Source organism: Bombus flavifrons, chromosome 5, assembly GCF_040668555.2.
Source record: "Bombus flavifrons isolate JBK064 chromosome 5, iyBomFlav1_principal, whole genome shotgun sequence".
In the NCBI taxonomy this organism is placed as follows: domain Eukaryota; kingdom Metazoa; phylum Arthropoda; class Insecta; order Hymenoptera; family Apidae; genus Bombus; species Bombus flavifrons.
This window is the reverse complement of record NC_138446.1, coordinates 16,487,175-16,508,575: the sequence shown is the minus strand read 5'-3', so window position 1 is coordinate 16,508,575 and position 21,401 is coordinate 16,487,175. Positions and strand designations below refer to the sequence as shown.

Here is a 21,401-nt window from a genome sequence, read left to right as displayed (position 1 = left end):
GCTACATACGTGTACTTACTCAAGAGGATATCATGGAACGCGATACTCTTGGATTGACGCGGAATAAAGCTGTTTGGCGACGATCGGCGCGATCGGTTGTCGTGTAACGCCAGCATCCGATCGATTTTGGAAGAGGCTCAACGCCGCCGTGTACGATGGACCAGTTTTTCGCTCGTAGTTTGTTTCACTTTCGCACTATGCATAATGCATGAGCGGACTTTAAATTCTGCCCGCGTCGCAACAAATCGTTGCTTTCGATAATATTCGTCCATCTTTCCAGACGATATAGATGGATTTAACGATCGAGAGGAACGCATTTAACAACCGGTAGAAACCGCTGCTTTCCGATGAAAAAGCTTACGATCGGATGGTCCGGTACGAGCTGTCCGATTGGAACGATATCTCCGCGATGGTCGGTGGCTCTCGCGCCCCTTTGTAAGGCGGGCCTTTCGATTAAAGGATAGTTATAGAGTAGTGTGATTAAGACGAGCCTGGGAGGACATCGTGGTCTCGGCCGATTGGTCGGCATATCACGAATGCTCGGGGCGTGGTTCGGTTACTAGCTCTCTCGACCAACCGTTCTCTCCTTTCGATTATTATTTAATTACGCTAATTGCCGGGACAGGGAGAGAACCCTCGCGATTTGCCAACCGCTCCGGAGGAGCTCCGATCGTTAAGTCGATGTAAACTCTTCGTAGAATTTTAACGAATCGTCCATGTTTCGTACGTGATCAAAATCGCAACATCGTCCATCGGCTAAACTACGAATTATCGTAATGGTAATTGCGGTGATGGTTGAGTTCGTTCCACTCGATTTTTGTTGCTTCTCTTATTATTTTGGTTCCGCCATAGGAGATCGACGTTCAGATGACATCAGAAAGGAAAAGAATCGTCTCGCTGGAAACGATTAGCATAACATCGTTGAAGCGACGGCTATATAACGGGCTGAAAGCGTTGGTAGTCTTCCGGCGAGGTACCAGTGCAATTCAAATTCGACGCGGGACCGCTTCGTACGTGTCTGAAAACAACACGGATAGTCTGGTTCACCTTCGTTTCCCGTTCTCGTGTACGAGCGCGCAGAAAATTTTGCAAAATTATGCAGTCCAGCATAACGTGCCACTTCGGGGCAGTGGCGCGGCGGGGAGAATCGCGAGTACATCGGGACACGTGAGCATAAATTGGCTCGACGCAAAATTGGCCTGACAGTTTAACTATGACAAAAGCACAATAGAATGCGCCGTTTCCTGAACGCAGCATGCGGCTGTAATTTCTCTGTCTGTCCATCCGTCTCTCTCTTCCTCTCTTTCCGTGCCAGTCCTCCCTGCGCTCTGCCTCTCTCTGTTTTCCCTCCTACGGCTGTTTTCCACTATCCGTCTCTATCGCGCTCTTTTTCGCTGTCTATTCCCATCGCAGCTCGTTTTCAAATGGCGGATATCGTCGACAGTTTAATACCGTGTCGCCGTCACGAATGCTCGTTAGTGGACGATACTTTGATCTAATAGAAAATACCTCAGCAACTCGGCGTTACAAGATACCAGGCGAACGTGGCTTCTTCGTGAAACAACGATTTCTGTAGTATTGCTTGTTTCGATCGTAGCGTACGAGGATAATTTTTATCGAACCAGATTTTGGAACTCACAAGCTTCGAAATTCGTTTAAAGAAACATATTAACTTTACGACGAATACGGCTTCGTAAAAATGGTCGTTTTCGATGACGGTTGTTACAATGACACGTGTTTCTCACGACCGTGAACCGCCGTTACGAAATTAACGAGCCATCTCATCGATTAAGTGAGAAACGCTTCGTTGAGATTGCTCGTCACTGTTCAAGTTGCTTAAAGCACGTTAAAACTTTTAATACGAATACCGTTGAGCGTCTCGACAAAACGAGTGGTCAGATTTCACCCTCAGATTTGAGCCTCATCGAAGCTTTAGATTCTCCACTGTTCGCTGGAACTTGTCCAGTAGAGATTCGTATAAATATGAAATAGAATAATATTTACTAGAATGGGGCAAAAAGTAAAGCGTCGAATCGTCGATGATCGTTGGAAGGGGCATGGTTTCCGCGGGCAGTAGCAAAAGGACGAATTTTCCACGAGGAACCTGGTCTGGTTCTAAGTGGTCGTCGTTTGATGACGGTTATTACCATGATACGCTGTTTCCTGCGACCGTGAGTATCTTCCACCCACACGTCGACAAGAAACGGCTTGGCGGGAGTGTGTGTGGGTGGATGCATACACAGAACGGGAGTCGCAGACGGGGAAGCACGACGACGACGACCTGCACGTAACGACCGCTTCGTGCACATGCAGAGACCGCGGAGAGCCGGCAACTCGTGGATGTTGGTTGAACACGGCCAGCCAGCCGGGTATCTCCTCTTTCCACGTAACCGCGTATTTCGTCATTATATAATACACTCGTTTACACAGAACATTATTGTCGCAAATATGTCATTAATGTCGGAAATCAGCGGTCCGTATTGTAATCACGCCCTTGCGTGATGCGGTTTTCCAGATTTCGCTTTGACGATTCCCGGTGTGCATACGCGGCTGTCCACGGACGTAGATTCTCCGGCCGGTTGCCTCTGGTCACCGGAAGTCGCCAATACGTTTCTGCTAAACGAATCCCTGTCAGAAGGAACGAAGTTGCCCAGACTGCTGCAACTTGGTTCTCGCGCTTTCTCTTCTGCCGTTTCTTCTTGAAATCGAAGCTTTGGTAGCAATGAGGAGACAGTGGCTTCGATGATTAAATTGTATCTATTAGGAAGGGTAAGAAAAGAAAAGTATAGATTTTATATTCGAAAGTGGAAATGTTCGTTATTACGAATATTAAGTGATTGTGATTTTTCTCCATTTAGTCAAACCTTTTTTTTTTTTTTTTTTTTGTACGTGGAGAAATCCTCATGGACACTCCGCTGTTCTAATAATCGGGGAGCAACAGAGTAGTGTGGGACTCCCACCGACTAAAACTTCACGATGACCATCCTACGCGTATGACAGGAGTGCTCCAGGAACCTCTCCATTTAGTCAAACTGCTAGAATACGAAGTAGCCTATTGGTCGATCGTAATCAAGTATGACACTTCCTATCTCTTATCTTATTCGAGGGTTTTATTTATTCCACTGCAATAAACTTATCAGTAGGTAGAGATTAATAGGCGTTACGAGTACTTAATCAGAGTAACATCGATAACGAGAGCACCGATAATTCCCTTTCGTAGATTTCTCTGATGTTTGCACCGATGGCGAAGGCTCGTCGGGAAGGAACTGCCCTCTTTCTCGCTTTCCCGCGCCCCGTAGCTAATCATGTAACTCGATTGAATAGAACGAGCGAGAGCGGGCCAATAAGAAGCTCCCTTTAATCGGGTTACTTCGTTACTACGTTACTCCGTCACTCGGTGCGGTGATATCAGCGGAATATCAATTGTAGTGATTAACCAAGACGTCCGTCGCGGCCTGAAACTTCGCCTGAGACCTCTTCGATGAAAGAGGGACGAAGAGAGCACGGGAATAACATCTTTTGTCAGTCGCAAATTAGCTCGCTGGAATATTCAAATCTCGGAGTCCGCTCGAGCGAAGCTCTTTGAAGCATTTCAATCGCTTCTTCTCGCACCGAAAACATCCAACAGACTATTTTCCTTGAAGATTCTCGCGAACATTTCGACGAACGATCATTCGTATTTAGAGATTCCAATCGTAGTTACCGCGTAGTTTCCACGGATACGATTAACGGTTTACGACGTCACGGGGAAATTTCACGAGCGATCGGAACTCGACAAATTCGCCGCCAATTAATCGAATCGCTGACGACAGGAGCAAAGACGGACAATGAATTAGACACGGCGTCGTGATCCGGTAAAATCAGGCCCGAGGCCACATTATAATAATACGAGAAACGGCCAGGGAGCCACGAGGGTGGCGAAAGAGTACGTATCGAGGCGGACACTCGACACAGCTGTCCAGGAAACGTACTCTCTCTCCTATTGTGTCGGCTAGTACGCGGCCTAACCAACCGTAAACACCGAAAATCTAATTGACGAAATTCAATTCCGCGCCGAAATTCAATGCCGGCCGCGACAGATTATCGCGTCTCTCCGACTGTATACTTTTCCAAAAACTACATCGGAATCGAGCGTACCAATCCGCCATTGATTCGTCACGGGCCGAGGATTCGACGAATCGCCTGAATCGCGTTAAAAGCATTGCTTCTGTGCAAAGCACGCGCGACCAAGCGTTAAGCCGATAATAAGCACGATAGACGCGTCATAATCTCGATATTTCCTAAAAATTTTTTGATATCGCGTAGAAAATGTCGAAACCATTGTGTCGTATTACCGTTACTAAAGGGTTAAAGCTGGTTTTAAATTTACAAGAAACGGTACGATCAAGCTTTCGATGGTAATACAGCACGCGTTTCAATAGGCGTAACTTCCCATTGCGTACCTACGATCGTGGTCGTCGATAAATCCTACTAATCTCTGCACACGAATCCTGAGAGAGATTGTCGCGCCTTCGTGTTTTCAAATTTCCATCAAAATGCTCGAATCGCCTTTTCCCCCCTAGCCGCATTCGAAGAGGAGGGGATGTCGTATTAGGCGGGGTGAATTATCGCAGAATCAAAATAATTCGATAGATGGGGTGCCGTGTATTACAAGAGGGGTGACCATTTCTGCACGTTGGGGTGCCAAAACATCCGCCGTAACTCGGTAAAGTATTGTCGAAGAATTCCTCGTTAAAATATTTTCTTCGCTACAATCTCTATCGAGGTTGCTATAATCGTTCGGTATTCGCACGTCGTCTGAAACGTATCACAATTTTCTTGTTAGGTGGCCGATTATCGACAAAAATGATCGTCGAAATCTGTACGAAAGAAAATCTTTCATAAAGCGAGAGACAGAGATGGAGAAACGCCAATACTTTAGCGGTCCGTCAAGATCGTATTTATTCATTTGAGCTAATTTTTTGGGCGTGGAATCGGCTATTAGATTGTCGTGTTGTGCTTTAGGGCATATTGACGCCGTGGCTTGGAAAAAAGTAATCGAGACAGCTGCCAGAACGTCTACGATAGACCGTACACGGTACACCACCCTCTTCTATACGTAACTTTTGCTCGGTATCGTTCGGGACCGATTTGCAAGAACTTGGCGATTCGCTAGGAAACGTTTTGCAAATGAGAGAAGCAGACACGAGGAAGAGCGTATTTAAAATGCAGAAAGGCAAACGGTGGCGTGTCAAGAACCGTCAGGTGGTCGGTTTAAATGACACAATGGCTCAATTCGGGGCGAAAATCCGTCGACTAAATCTCCCATTCAAATGCGATCTCAATCCCCTGCGTCAAATGGGACCTAAGTAGCTACTTAGTTGCACATTTGGCTTAAAATTTTCGATAGCCCCTCCCCTCTCCGCATCCCATCCAGCGATACATACGATCGTACGAGCGTGTTAGATTCGCGATGCTATCTCTCAGCGCATTTGCGATACGAACGCATCACCGGTACCTGGACGCGTCACGGTAATCTATTTGAAATTCAGTCACCCTTATGGTCGCTATTATGTTACATGCTCTCGCGGAGATCCAACCATCGACACGCGCGTTTTCCTTTCAAACGGAATGGTAAAATTGCGATTGTTTTATTAAATAGAAGAGAGCGATCTTGACGCGCGATAAGTATAGTCTTGTTGATATTTTGATCTTAATAATATCACGTTGTAACTAAAAAGAAATATTCTAATACGAAATAGTTAAAAATAAAAAGGAACTGTTATTAAATGTATAAGGGTACAGTTGATGAAGTTTCGTAGTAAATTGTTGTACCAAGAAATGATATAACTGTTAAGAGGAACAGTATCGTCGTCGATATTTCAATATTACCGTAAATATCTTCAAAATATTCTGCATTTCGTTCGATGGGATTGAACTTTGATATAAAAGTTTAAGTTAGAGACAACTGGATAACGTGGCTAATTCAATAGCGTTCAATTAGACCTGCAAAGTGTTTTCTATAAATTCACGGTTAACGAGATTCCAATTCCGTGGTATATAATTACGAACGATCGGGCCGCAAGGGTCCCTCGGTTAGCCGATGCCACCACGGACGAGAATAATTAGTTTTAATTGCCCCAACGAAACTTATCCCTCCCCGTTGACGCATTAAGACCAAAGTTAGACGGGCCACAGGAGGTTTAGGTTTTGCGAAGCGTGAGCAGGTAAGGTATACACGTACTACGTGACACGGTTGGTAAACCCAAAGCTGGCTTTGTTAAGCTCGGATTCTGAGTGCCTTTGATACGTGTACTTGCACGCTAACTAACCAACCTAAGCTATCCACAGCGAACTCGCGTACGTACGCCAGATGTGCGTGTGTTATACGCTTTTCTATATCGCTTCAAACAGGGACGTCTAGTTCCTGGCTCGTATTTACAATTTGAAATTTTCTAATAACTTTAGTATTTCGTCGAAATTTAGCATAGATCTCGATCTGTAAATTTCTCTTTTAGAATTAAGAAAACGAACTTCGATTCTAGTTAGTTTTGTTCCAAACGATACGCTATAAATACATTTCGATCGTTGAAAATACGATTTCGCGATGAATATACAATTGCTTCTAATTATCCGAGAATGAAGTGACAAAGAAAAAAGAGATAAAATTGATTGAAGCGTTAAAAGTACGGTGTACTCGTAGGAGCCCAATGATTCGACGTTCCTGTCTTTTACCTACGTTACCCTCGGCATCGTCTATACGAGTATGACCTACACGTGCGCGATACATTTTCAACTGGGAATTGAATTTCCTTGGTAATTTTAATGCCATTGTGGCTGAAGGGGTGGAGAGAGGCACCGAGACAGAGGGTAAGGTAACAAACACAACCACAGAGTGTGCATCCCCTAACCACCTCGTAGACGTAAAATTTAGTTGGAGACGAATACGATATCCTTACCATTCCCGCGTGGTTCTCCGCTCGGAATGATTCGAGCGCATGAAATTTAGACATTCCTTTGCTATTCATAGTGTGCCATAAACGAATGAAAGATAAACATAATTCCTTTAATGCATTGTTTCTCCTATACGTACTTGTGCACAAACAATTTATGTGGAAATATACGAACGCAACCGTTAACATGTAATAACAAATATAATATCTTTAAGGGAGTTTCGAACGAGAAAATAGCGTCCAGGAACTTTATTTTGTCGCGTAAAACAAAAGTGGTGCATTCAATGCTACTTTATTTCCGGTACTTCATTGGAATACGGAAAATCGCGAGATACAAAGCCAAAGCGCTATAACCACTTAAGGAGGCTTTGACCAAAGTTGCAACAGAATCTGCGTTGTGGAGTAAAGCGGATTTCCCCACCTCAAAGTGCCCCCTGTTATATCTTTATAAATGGAACCACTCCTAGGGTATATGGAAAAGCGACAACCTTTATCACTTACAGGATTTACAATATTATATTTCTGTCGAGAATCGTCAATCATTTCTTTAAAACTTCTTGGCACTATTGTTTTTGCTTCGCTTCGATAATTTCAGTCAATAAAGAATTTCCATGTTGTGTAAAAATTTCAACATACCTGTTTCAAACATTCAGATTGATATTTCTCATTCAACTGAAAACACATTAGTATGATACAAACAAATATCCATGATTATTTTGTAAATTAAAAAATCTACTGCTGTATTCAAAACTGAATTTAAGCCCTCTTATCATGCTATAATATACGGATATCATTTTCATTTGCAGTTGATAAAACAGAAATCTGTTATATCTTATCTGTGATTTTATTTCTAATATTCCTTCTTCTTAGTTCCTACACTCACCACTCTAAAGCGTACATTTCATTCAGCGTATTTCAGCGACAAAAATGATTTTTTAACGATCGGTATTTCAGTTCAGAACGTAACACAAAATTCCATTAAATGCGAGATCTATTTTATACACTGTCTATGGTCTCGTCGAAGTCGTAAACGATGTTTACTGGTTGTCATTATTTTCGTCTGTAAATTTTTAATAACTTAAAATATGTTAGAAAAAACATCTGGTATAGATAACAATCAGTTATCCAAAGAAGATTATTTAATTATGCGTGCGAAAGATGCATTACCAATTGACATTTATGCAGCTAAGTCCTGGTTAATTACTGCTAGATCGTTGTTTCCTCACAGTGCTAAAGTTCAGGTTAATATTCTTAATGTTTATTGACATCTATACGAAAAGTATTCAATTCATTTTAATTTATATAATGTGTTATGCGTTATAGCTTATTATGTGTCATGCATTCAAATGACATTTTATAAATTGTCATGGAATTAAATTATTGATATCTTTTTAAAATCCACTATATAATAAGCAAATAACTTTTCAATAATAAATTGTGCTGTTTGTTCAATAGTTCGAAGCCTATCGGATCGAAAAGCTTTCAAAAAATGTGAAGGAAGCAGCAAAATGTTTTAGTGAAATGCAAGTCTATGAAATAAATTACATTATGTTATAAGAACCATTTGCACGTAAACAATTGTTTAAATGAAGAAACAGATTTCAGAATTTTCCGGACGATCGCGATATATGGAAGGAAATAGAAGCAGTAACAGCTTGTCTTCGTTTGGAACAATGTGATGCTGAAGCAGAATTTTTATGCCAAATGTTCCAACATATACCACAAGAACTTCAGCATAAATTGCTTGTCATGACTGCTGATCATAGCGAAGACACAATGGAGCACTGTAAATTATTACTTCTTTTACTGCGTAGATTTCCTCAAACAATTGCCACTCATGGAGTAAGTATCTTTAGTTAACATGTTTCTAATATTTGTATCTGCTGTTTTAGTTCTTAATCTGTTACATTTTCAGCCACGTTTAGTAGAAACTCTTCTTACCGCGGAGAAACACAGTCATCCAGGATGTGCGGTAAACGGATACAGAAAATTATTAACCTGTGACGCACTACCTCTCCTTGGTACTGCGCCGGTAGTATTAAATCCGAGGCTTAGCTTGAGATTACTTTGTAAAGCAATAGAATTTTATTTGACATACATACAGCAGCCGCAAGATAATCAGATTCAACAACCCTGGGATAGACTGTTTCAAGTTGTAGAACTAATAGGGAAAAAATTAGGATGGGAATTAAGTAGTTTATTTTCTATGACTTGGAACAGAGAAGCATATTGCGAAAGATTGCACCAATATGCTGTTACACATTCTGCTAATTTATGCGAGGAAGTGGTGGCTAGACAGCTATTAATGTGTACTATTGCAGTATTATTAAGAATATTAAATGAACATACTGCACTGATTAATAATGATGAAACCATGTATTGTTTGATAGAAGCATTCGCAGAATGCGTACATTCACCCACAGGTGAAGTGTAACATGTAATAATCTGTAACTTTACTTTAATCTATAATTTCATTATTTTTGTTATAATTAGAACCCAAATTGAAGAAACGGAAAAGGGAAGATAATGGAGGAATCGTAATAACTAGCGATGGTGATTACAGCGGTAATGGATTGGCATTAAACGTGAAGTTATGGGACTTGTTACATAGTAGTGATTATTTACAAAGAGAAGTTGGGAAACTAAGTCAACAACTCCGATTAGACTCGTGGCTAAATTCTTTTTTAACAGATTTAGCTATGTATAAGGGTTTACACCATGAAGTATTACCAAGATTATCTCAAGAACCAGCTAGTTTATCTGTTCACCTTCGTTTAGCAAGTACATGTTTCTTCTTGAAAGATTATAAGGTACACAATGTATTTTCATATTTTTATACTTTACTTGTACTTAAAAATATGCTTAAATACATCATATTTCTTTTTCTAGGCAATGTTAGAGTATATAGTTTTAGTAGTTACTGCATTACCTTCGGTCTGTAGTAAAGTATCTCACAATTTAACTGTTCCATGTGGAAGACACTTACATTATTTGACGCTTGCACGTTTTCCTGTTATACAGTATTGTTGCAGATTATTGCTTCTAGCAATAAAGGTAATTATAATGTTATGATTAAAAACGTTTTTCATTTTGTTATTATATTTACGATACGTACTGTACGATAGGAAAATTTCTCTATACCTGGTGCTGTTGGGGATTTAGCTATAGGACATGCATTAGTTCTAATGCAAATTGATTGGCCACAGGAAGCTAGTGCTTTATCCACAATTACGGAAAGGATTATTAATCGTGGAACTTTTTCTTACCCATTATTTCAGGCTTATATTATATGTGTAGATATTTTAGAAGAGTTAACATATCTATGGACAGAACATGGAGGTGGTGTATCTTTAGATATAGCTACAGGATCGGGGATTCTACAAAGTAAGTTATTTTAGAAATTACACCATACATATCTTTATTTTTATCTATAATATGACTATATAAAAATATTTTATAGATCGACGTATTACTACTCGTGGAGCAGATAAAGGAGTCCGCGAAGAAGTAAAACAAGCAATGCGCCGACAAGCAGCTCGAGATGGCATCGATCCGTTAGATGAATTGTTACAAAAGTTTATTATCAATGAAAAAACAGCCATATTACACAGTTTAATTATTCAATAAATCAATTTAACCTTATTTTCATTAATTAATTTAATACATAATTTTAATGAAATTATTATATAATTTTTTATTTTGAGATATACACACGATTTTCTTAAGCCAACTTTAATATTTTATGTACATATTACATTCTGTTAAAAGAAACAAAATTTTATTAACAATATCTGAATATCTGTTCTAGTTTTTACATGCGTCTTAGGTAATGAGTACTTTCAATTGTACCGGAATAATGATACCTTATCTAATCCCAACAAGCCACTTTTGAATGTAAATATATAAACATTATGATTTTGTTGATGATACAATTGAGTCATAAAGTTTATATACAAATACTTGTGACTATCCGTACTATACTGAATAATATAGAAAATTAATAAAACGTAAATATCTTATTAATTAGGCAGCTAAATTAATAAGGCTGTTAAGGATTACACAAATTACAAATTATAAAAATGAATAGGCGTAAATATTCCGGGTTTTATATATTGCATTCTATCTAATATAGACATTCAATTGAAGAGCGATTAGGAATAATACTTTAATACCAGGCATGAAAGAAGCTATCTGGCTAAAATCTGGACCTGAAACTAATTGTGTATGAAGATCTAAACCTCCAGTATAGTTTCCACTTTGTATCATCTGTGATATTTGATGTAATCCTTGTAAAGAATTCTGTGACAGCTATAATAAGACGTACACAATAAATATATTTTTTCTTTTTTTTTTAAATCAATAGTTGCAAAGTGCAAAGAGATATGTATACCTTATTCTCTCTAAGGCAATCGTATAAAACTTCGAGTTTTCTGGATACATCTGCTATTTTGCGTTTAATTTGCTGAAAAAAAATGAAAAATATTGGTAGTTTTGACTGTAATATAATAAAATATTCCTATAAATACGAAGAATCATCTTACTGGATTCTTGGCGTTTTCAAAGCACTGATTTTTTAATTCATCGAATACTGTTTTTAAGTGCATATGCTGTTCCGGAATCGGTGCTTTTGGCTTTTCCGGTTCCGGTGTTCTGGCAATTGCGACCGGTGGTGTAGGTTCCATTGGTTTGGCATATTGAGCAGCCATATTTGGAATATTCTGAATGATATTGGATTGATTTGGAATATTCTGATGATATTGTTGCGGGTTGTAAGATGTTTGCGTATCCGGATAAAATTTGTCGTGTTGCAATACCTAGAGAAGAAAAAAGAAGTAGAAAATAATGATATTTTATTAGTTAACAAAAACTTTAATTATGATCCTTACATTTGGTTCGGGTTGCGGTTGGGTTCCTCTTAATGGATGTAAAATCGGGTTTTGTGGCTGATAATCTTGTTTTGACTGCAGAAAATATAATATTATGATATATTTAGAAAGAAATATCTTCATATACTAACTGCAATAACAAAATGGTACGCATGTATCGTAAAATGTAATATCCCACGACTACAATGTTTGTATAAAGCAGTTGGAAACGTCCTTGTATTTCACACTGTCGTATTAGTTAATATAGAGTCATAGGAAATTGTTATTCGCAATTTACTAAATCAAATTTAAGAGATACTTAAGGGGAATAAACATATTTTGCTTAAAAAGAAATAGCAATGATGAAACAGTATAAACAACACTCAATCTTTTTTAGGTGTCTACCTTAATATTCATATTCTTCGAATATATTGCTTTCCACTTCCTGGTACCAGCATGATCCGCAGACATTTCTTTTTTGTTGCATAATGCTAGTACTGGCTATATTATTTAAATGTATGTATACATATATATATAATAAGGATAATGTTATACATAATAACTAATTACTCACTATTTTTTTGGCGCACTTGCATGAAAAAGATACAAAGCTATTTACCTGTATCCTAGAGGGCTTTGCAGCAGGTGGATCATTCCATCCAGCAGGCTGTACCGGTGCTTGATAGATGTTTGAGCGATCCATTGGTGGCTGATTTTCGCTTCCATACATTTGAGTCTGCTGAATTGGTTGCATTCTAATTGGTTCATACATTTGACTTTGCGGTGGATTTTGCAGTGGCGACAATACACTAAGTTGAACTGGCTTAAAAGTTTCTGTTTCTTTAACATTTGATACGAGATTTTGTCCGGAGTACGTGTTCGTCGGCATAGGAACTTGTGGTTGATACATATTTGATGAAGAATAGCCTGATACAGGAGAAATTTGTTGATACGACGATGTTTGTTGAGGAAAACCAGTTTGTCCGTATGTTGAAGTAGATTTAACAGACGGATCTATTATATATTTTGACCTCGCTGGAGGTCCGGCGCTAGGTGGTCGAGATCCGATTCCGCTTGATGCACTTGAAGAAGGTGGTGGTGGAAGTGATTGAGAAACGGATGTTGAAGTGTAAGAATGAGATATTTGATCATATGGCATAGATGGTATAGGTGGCATAGGTTGCATAGATTGTACAGGTTGCATTGATTGTACATGTGGTTGAAGCGGAGATATTCCAAACATTTGTTGTTGCTGTTGAGTACTGAATTGATTTGGGGGAGGTGCGAAGGATTGTTTCATTGGAGCAGCAATGTTTGAATCGAAAAAGGGTCTTGTTGATCCAGTAGACAGTGGATTTTGTACACCTTGTATGCCAGTTACAGATCTTCTGGTTCGATCGTAATAAGCTTGCATTGCTGATGCTTTTGGCACGACTTTCGACTCTTCAATATAACCTAAAGCTCGCATCAAGCGATCTTTTAACATTACGACTTTTTCATCTTGACTATTTCCCAAATAATTTAGTGCAGAATCGAGATCTCCTTCGGCCGCTAACATGTCAGCATAACGAGACAAAACGTTGGCAATTTTTCCTTCTATTGGTACGTCCCTAATATTTTGCGTTTCTAATGCTTTCTGCATTATAACTACTAGTTCTACTATTTCCTGAATTTCAACATTGGAAGATTCAACCATTTTATTCAAATTACCAGAACAAATATAACAAATTTGAGCTTGTTCTTTGAGTGTTACATTGTCAGATGATGCTAAACGATCTCCAAGCATATCTATAAAATCAAAGGGACAGAATTGAGTATTATATATCTTAAGTTGTCACAACGCCAGCATTATAATACGATACATACCGCACAAAGTAGATCGTTCTTGTGGATTGGAATGAATAAATATTCCAATCAACACTTCTTTCCAACAATTTATATCAGCATTGTTAACAACATCAGCCCAATTTTCACTAACTAATGAATTGATAAGAGAATTGAGAGCTCCAGAATGTTCTGAAAAGTATCTGTACTGGGTACGTGCTAACAAATCAGGTCCAGCAGCCATTGAAAGAATGACCGCATCTGCGTACCTTTTATTTGCAAAGCACAACGACACAGCAGCTTCTATATTTCCTAAGAGGATTGCTTGAGTTATAAGCCCATCCTCATCTGTAAAATTACGTCATCTAATGTAATGAAAATTTGGGAAACGAAGTTCCTTATATGTAACTATAAAATTACCATCTGACACATTTATTTTAATGTTTTTATTTTTTGCAGCATTTAATGATGTTTTCTTAGATTCTTGTGCAATAGCATCGAACACCATGCTTCCATCAATAACGTTTCCATTAAGTACCTAAATGAAGAATAGTTTCTGTTATGTAATAATACTGTGAAAATTCTTCAAGTAATATAAAATTAAACTTACATTATTCAAGTTACCAACTCCTTCTGTAATACTATTAACATCTTCTTGTGAAACGAGTTGATTTAATTTATTATTCATTGTTTCTATGTTATAACCAAGTAAATTCAATATATTCTTTGCCACATTTTCACTAAAATATGCTCCCACACAATTCCATATCTTTTTTCTATGTATATCAGTAGTATTGTCAACTTTCCCTTTGCAATAATCACTATATTGCTCAGTTTTAAGAACTTCCTCCAACTCATTTGAACGTTGAATTAATTCTGGTTGTGTAACCACTTGTGATATTATCACTCTTTTGTTTGAATTTGGAGGTAAATTAGGATCTACAGGCCCATTTTCAAATATTATCAATTTACCACCAAACTAAAAAAAAGTTCATGATTCTTTTAATAGAAATTTAAAACTATAATATATAAAAATCGATAAATATTACATATTTTAAAAACAGATGCTTACACCAAAGGATGCTCCAAATGGTCTTTTTAACCATTTTGGAGCCTTTGTCAAGGTGACTGCTGGTTCTGTCTGTACAGGAGGTGGTGCATGCGTGAAAGGATCCATTCCAGGGAAGGAATCTACAATTTTGTTAGATGTTTCTGCTGACATTTGTTGTTGTCCTCCCAACAAAGAGTAAACTGCAGCATGCCCATCAAAGCTAGATCCCACAACTAATCCAGGATGTCTTGGACACCATGAGACATCAAAAATCCACTGATTTGTTTGTGCTAATTCACAAATTACTTCACCATTCTGTACGATAAAGAAATATACATATATAAATAAGAAATAAATTATATACATGTATTCGTAAACATACTCCTTTTAGACTTACTGGTGCATCTGAGTTAGGATTCCAACACAATATCCTATTGTCTTTGGCACAACTTAAGAGTAAATCTGAATCATGTGGATTCCATGCAATTGATAGGACACCACGTTGGTGATTTTGGAATGTTTTCAAGGGTGATGTTGCAAATCTCAAATCCCATAATTCAATTATAGGAGCCTGATCATCTTCCGATGCCAAGCACAACTGTGTTGCAACATCTGGATGCCACTGAACTACTTTCCATCTTACCTGTATGTATATATAAATGTACAAATGATGATATTACGAGTATTACAAAATATAGCGTAAGTAAAATTACCTTTGTATTTGTATCTGTTAAGTTGATAATTGGCTCATTTTTTCTCAAATCCCATATAGTACATCGTTGTGAAAACGTGGAAGCAAGGATATGTTGCACTGTAAGAAATGGTAAAAATTAAAGATATAAATACATTAGCAGATTAAACATTATGAGATACCTTGCTTGTTCCAAGCAATATGTTGGACATCTTCTAGTGGTTGACTTCTGACTCCAGGAGTCATGGGAGAATTTGTGTTAACAATATCCCATATATAAATTTCATTTTCTGTTGCACCAGTTGCTAACAAATTTGCTTGAAAGGGATTAAAATCAAGTGCTCTAACTGGACCTGTATGTCTGTCTGTTTTACTTATCAAGTAATTATTATCATTAGCTAACATTTTAGCAGCTGAATAAATCTTTATAATGCCATAATCACAGCCTCCGACAATTATACCAGCTGGATTATTACCATATGAACCCCATATTATTTTATGAAATCTAAAATTTGTATAAATTTATGAAGTATTGTCAACTATCTGATATACAAGTGCAAATATAATTTATCTCCAACCTATGGTCACTTGCAACACTGATCTTAAGCTCCAAATCATATCCAGGTTGTTGTAAGTTTAAGGAATATAAGTCCAAGCTGGCAGATGTGTTAAAACTTGCATCAAGTTGTTGGGCTGCAGTTCCTGCAGCCAATAATATAGGATGCTGAGCCGGTGGTGACCATGCTACATTGACAGTCTTGAGTAACTCCTTAATCTTCATCCTTGGGTCCCTAAGAAATAAATTATTTATATTTATTAACTACATATAAATGGTATTTCAGTAAATCTATGTAGAACTACAAAATAATACACAGCGATATATTATAGTGCAACATAGATATATATTTACTTAATTGTACTTCGATATGAAATTATTTAAGTCTTAAGCAAATAAATTTATATAAAAACACTAATAGCAACATTTAAGAGAAAATTTATTTAAGAAAAATCATATATTTTCTTAAGATTTTACTTTCAGCAAAATCATGTGAATGACTTATTGATAACATACGCTCTGAATTAATTATAGTATTGTAATGCAAATTTTATAAGCATAAATAATAATACTATAAATACATTATATTCGATTCGTCGGTTCAGCGCCCTACTACTATTAAATTGCAGCACGTGTACATTAATGTTCTACAGTTAATTTTTAATTTCAGATGGAACAGGGAATATATAATTTATTTAAATAATATTTTCTCACCTTAATATATCAAATTAACAGTAATTAAGTGTATTTTACAGAAATAAATCCCTAACGTCAAACAAGTAGCAATCACCCGTCAACTTCTTCCAACGTGGCGAACCATACGTTCAGAATAGTGCTGACCTCTTTGGTATTCGTGATAAACATACAGTTTGCTCTTTTTCACTTCCATCGAGTATAATAGAAGAGAAATAGACAGATATTTCTTCCACGTAGAATTTTCTAGATTATGTGTTCTTTCATAATAATCCTAATGTAATTACAGTCTATAATTGTACACAAGTACGAAAAAGATCTAATGAATTCTCATTCTAGATGGAACAGTTCATTCGAGTAGACCGTACGAGATTTCCTTAAATGTATATATTTTTCACATTGACAATTTGGAAAATTTAAGCAAATATCATATATGTATACAATGTATTTAATATTATAATTGTAATTTATTTATTATCATCCCCTTTCATCCTGTGTCTTTTTAATTGGCATTTAACCTAAGAATTAATAATTAACAAATCTACATACGTAGTTTTATTTGACATTTAGTCTTTTTAAGCTTATTTGCTTTTCCCAAATTGTATAAACCATCAATTTATGATCGGAAATATAAAATATATGAAGAGATACATTGTATATGAAATTGAACGTACATATAATTTATATGATACGCAATTTTTGCATAGGAAATAAATAATACATCCAATAGACGTAACTTTGCTTACAGATATAAAATACCAAATCCGTCAGTCACATTGTACTTTTCTTTTTTTAAATTATTTTTTTCTTTTAAACGTGTTTAATTGAAGATGTAGGGTTACAAAGTGTTTTGATACAACACTGCGTTATTCATAGCGTCCTAGCTCCTTGGAATTCATTCCAGTCGTCGAATCTGTGGCAGCATACATGCAATATAAATTTCTGTGCGCTATTTTAATTCAATAGAATCCTAATAGTACCCATTGACAGTGAAATAATTTTTTATTTCATGAAAAAATAGTGTTTATCGTATAGAAATAACGACAGGAATCATCTTCTCGATGTCATATACGTATTTGTGAGGTACATACATATGTACACATATCTGAAATCATTTCAGCGCATTCCGTGTACTCCACCGCTAAAACTTGTGATGCGTTTTTGATTCGAATTCAGGTAAACTATAAAATTGATTACAAACCTTGAAGACTGTATTTTCTTCTTATTTTCACTTTCATTGTAATTTGTGTAATGATGAAGTAAATAGAATTTTTCTTTATAGAAATTGCTTAAATAATAGCACGAACATTTATCGAGACTTTCGTAATGTTCTCCAGTTCGAGGTAGACATCGTAATTACTTTTCACGATGACCCGCGATGAAAAGTATGTTATAACGGAATTACGGCTTCAACGATAACAGTTAACTATTCCATAATGAGATAGATGTGTAGTTATTTCCAAAATTAGTTAAGTTTAGCGTTCTCTCAACGAGGATCACGATGTGGCCACGACTGAGAAAGTCTTGTCGCGCGTGGTCGATCATTCTCTCGATTGCTCTTTTGATGGGAATATTCTTCGTTTGGTCATTGAAAAGGCGAGAGGACGAAGATTCTCCTAACGATTACGTTTCACTTCGGTAAGTGATTACGAAAATGAAAATTCGTAATTAAAATTCTTGAAAATATCATTAAAAAAGGACATTATTGTTTCTTTCCGAGAAATAATTGGAATAGAATATTAACGATAGCTTTAATCACTGTAGATGAATTTACCAATTTCAATGTTGTAATTTCGTTCTGCACCTTCTTTTCATTCTCAGGCTCTTAGACAATCAAAGAGATTACATAGATCGTAAAGGAGTACATGTAGTAGTAGGACATTATATTGGAGATTCTGTGGATCCAATGAAAGCTCCGAATATTACGAAAGGTAAATTACGAAATACGTAATAATTCGCACTTAATATCAATGAATTCAGTCATATCTTCTATTTTTCATTAACAGATCTCATTAACAAAAATATGTTTGATCCACGGCCGTTTGAGGGAAAGAATGGCAATCCGGTTCTAGTACCGGCGAAAGACTTTTATAAAATGCAGCAGCTTTTTCAAATCAATCGATTTAATTTGATGGCTAGTGATAGAATACCATTGAATCGATCTCTACCAGATGTTAGAAGAAAAGGGTAATGTGTTTATTGGATATTTATCTTATCTATAACATATCAGCAGTAGGTAATTTACCGATTGCAGGTGCATAACACGATATATGAACGTAGGTAACTTACCGAAAACGTCGATAATTATCGTCTTCCATAACGAAGCTTGGAGTACGTTACTCAGGACTGTATATAGCGTAATTAATAGATCGCCAAGGCATTTGTTAGAAGAAATTATTCTCGTTGATGACAATAGTGACAGAGGTAAACAAATAATATCTTTTATTAATACTCTCTCTTTGTACATGCTTTAAAAAACAAATTTCTTGTTTGTTAGATTTTTTGAAGGACGCGTTAGATGAACATGTAAAGAATTTAAAAGTTTCCACTAAGGTTCTTCGTTCTAGGAAACGTATAGGATTAGTGAATGCGAGGCTTCTAGGTGCCAACAGAGCCAAAGGGGAAGTCCTCACATTCCTCGACGCACATTGCGAATGCACGGTTGGTAGGTAAGCTCTTTTGTTAATATTTTTATGATAAATACAGCATTACATACACGATAAAACGATATATTTTTTATTACGACGTTTACATCAATATGTTTTAGGATGGTTGGAACCCTTACTTGAAGCGGTTGCTAAGAATAGAACCAGGGTAGTATCACCTGTTATCGATATAATAAATGACGATACTTTCAGTTATACACGGTGAGATATAATTATGTTCACCATCTTTTGACAATTAAATAAATAACAATACAATATCGCAGGTCTTTTGAGTTACACTGGGGTGCATTTAACTGGGATTTGCATTTTCGCTGGCTAACGTTAAACGGTCGATTGTTGAAAGAGAGGCGTGAAAATATCGTCGAACCATTCAGAACACCCGCCATGGCTGGAGGATTGTTCTCTATGAATCGAAATTACTTTTTTGAACTAGGGAGTTACGACGATCAAATGAAAATTTGGGGCGGTGAAAATTTGGAATTATCTTTTCGAGTATGGCAATGCGGCGGTAGCATCGAGATCGCCCCCTGCTCTCATGTGGGGCATCTCTTTCGAAAATCCTCACCGTATACGTTCCCAGGCGGTGTCGGGGAGATTCTATATGGGAATCTCGCTAGAGTAGCTTTGGTTTGGATGGACGAATGGGCAGAATTTTATTTTAAATTTAATACAGGTAATTAAACTTTCTTTAAAAGATTGTTTCACAAATGAATTAAGCGCTCCCTGTACGTTTCCTTTCAGAGGCAGCTAGATTAAGAGACAAACAACCAGTTCGAGGTAGATTGGAATTACGTAAGAGGCTACAATGCAAGAACTTCGAGTGGTATTTGAATAATATATGGCCAGAACACTTCTTTCCGAAAGACGACCGTTTCTTTGGACGGGTAGATCTAAATTTAAAATTATTACTAAATAAAAAGCTTAAACGTTAAATCATCGTAATAAGTATTCATGTATTTTGATTACGATATATTTCAGATTCTGCATATTTCATCGAACAAATGCATTATGCGACCAACCGCGAAAGGGACGTATTCTCAACCGTCGGGATATGCAGTCCTTGAAACGTGCCTTCCACGACCAATACTTAGTCAAATGTTTGTGATGACGACGGATGGAATTATAATGACCGATGAGAGCGTCTGCTTGGATGCACCCGACCATGACACCCGGCACAAGACACCAAAGGTTAAGATAATGGCGTGTAGCGGCCACAATAGACAAAAATGGCGATATGACGAACAAGTGTGTTTCGAATTTTTACCTGTATTCGTTTATAAGCTTTAGATAAATTCTGAATTTTTATTTTGTCGTTTTTAGTCAAAGACTTTCGTGCACGTATCTTCCGGAATGTGTTTGCAATCAAAGAACGACGAGGGTCCTGTGATAGCAGCTTGTACAAAAGACATCGATCAGAAATGGTTATTGGAATCAATTCCTTGGAAATAATAACATCGGTATTTTCTTATATCGAACGCTATCTCAAAACACAATATATTTGTAAAAATTATTTCTAATGGAAATTTAATTTACGAATTTTTACTTTCATATACTTGCGGCTATTTCTACAGGAAATATTTGTAAATAAATGTATGGCTGGCTCTTTTATAAAAGTTGTTAATATTTATAAAAAGGAACTATTCAATGCATTCGATTTATGAACTTTGGTGTTATCTTGATTAAACGTGTGTCGCACACGTTTTTTCAGGCTAATATAGAAGTTTCTTAAGTAGGTAATACGTCATTGTCAATTCCGGAGAAGATGCTGTCCGTAGTAGGTGATTCATCGAACCACTAAGGCTACACGCGACGAATCATCTTTATCGTCGATCTTATCAAGGTTGCGTTGTCCTCAAGATTACGCGAATTTTGCATTTACGGTATCAAATGTATCTAGACGGAAAATACCTATTTACATGGATAAGTGGTCCCACGAATATCGCAAATTTATCAAATTTCATTTTATCCCTATCTATATCGTGGCTATTTATTTTTTACCAAAAAAGTTCTCTACGAAATCGACGAACGTCGAGTAGAATAGGTTTTCTGGAGAGGCGTTTTAAGTGTCGTTTCGAGTAGAACAATCAGAATTCGTACGAATAGTCTGGTTGGCGTAGTTTACC

At 37.1% G+C, this 21,401-nt stretch overlaps 3 protein-coding genes across 6 annotated transcripts; 2 read left to right on the top strand and 1 right to left on the bottom strand.

The window, feature by feature from the left end:
• The first annotated feature begins 7,853 nt into the window (after window positions 1–7,853).
• On the top strand, window positions 7,854–10,574 carry IntS10 (integrator complex subunit 10). Of its 3 annotated transcripts, none has more exons than XM_069113834.1 (8): window positions 7,854–8,173; window positions 8,388–8,455; window positions 8,531–8,774; window positions 8,848–9,355; window positions 9,426–9,742; window positions 9,822–9,986; window positions 10,058–10,316; window positions 10,393–10,574. In XM_069113834.1, the coding sequence occupies exons 1-8, from the start codon at window positions 8,018–8,020 to the stop codon at window positions 10,557–10,559; spliced, it is 1,884 nt and encodes a 627-aa protein (XP_068969935.1). In that variant the 5' UTR covers window positions 7,854–8,017; the 3' UTR covers window positions 10,560–10,574. The 3 variants fall into 3 exon arrangements, with proteins under 3 accessions (XP_068969935.1, XP_068969936.1, XP_068969937.1); XM_069113836.1 differs by having other exon boundaries at window positions 8,157–8,173; window positions 8,538–8,774; XM_069113835.1 differs by lacking the exon at window positions 8,388–8,455 and having other exon boundaries at window positions 8,034–8,173.
• A 114-nt stretch (window positions 10,575–10,688) lies between these two features.
• Window positions 10,689–16,783, bottom strand: Sec31 (COPII coat complex component secretory 31). The gene is made up of 14 exons (XM_069113826.1): window positions 16,634–16,783; window positions 15,942–16,154; window positions 15,546–15,868; window positions 15,386–15,483; window positions 15,070–15,315; window positions 14,694–14,987; window positions 14,232–14,600; window positions 14,042–14,159; window positions 13,664–13,969; window positions 12,417–13,585; window positions 11,819–11,893; window positions 11,474–11,746; window positions 11,323–11,394; window positions 10,689–11,240 (listed from the first exon to the last, which is right to left on the bottom strand). The coding sequence occupies exons 2-14, from the start codon at window positions 16,142–16,144 to the stop codon at window positions 11,052–11,054; spliced, it is 3,735 nt and encodes a 1,244-aa protein (XP_068969927.1). The 5' UTR covers window positions 16,145–16,154; window positions 16,634–16,783; the 3' UTR covers window positions 10,689–11,051.
• Window positions 16,784–17,526: 743 nt separating this feature from the next.
• LOC138179894 (polypeptide N-acetylgalactosaminyltransferase 13) lies at window positions 17,527–20,895 on the top strand. 2 transcript variants are annotated; one of them, XM_069113143.1, is made up of 11 exons: window positions 17,527–17,788; window positions 17,950–18,250; window positions 18,434–18,543; window positions 18,619–18,799; window positions 18,867–19,036; window positions 19,110–19,277; window positions 19,380–19,479; window positions 19,542–19,951; window positions 20,020–20,162; window positions 20,257–20,523; window positions 20,599–20,895. In XM_069113143.1, exons 2-11 carry the CDS (start codon window positions 18,114–18,116, stop codon window positions 20,725–20,727), a joined length of 1,815 nt encoding a protein of 604 aa, XP_068969244.1. In that variant the 5' UTR covers window positions 17,527–17,788; window positions 17,950–18,113; the 3' UTR covers window positions 20,728–20,895. The 2 variants fall into 2 exon arrangements, with proteins under 2 accessions (XP_068969244.1, XP_068969243.1); XM_069113142.1 differs by having other exon boundaries at window positions 17,895–18,250.
• The last annotated feature ends 506 nt before the right edge of the window (window positions 20,896–21,401 follow it).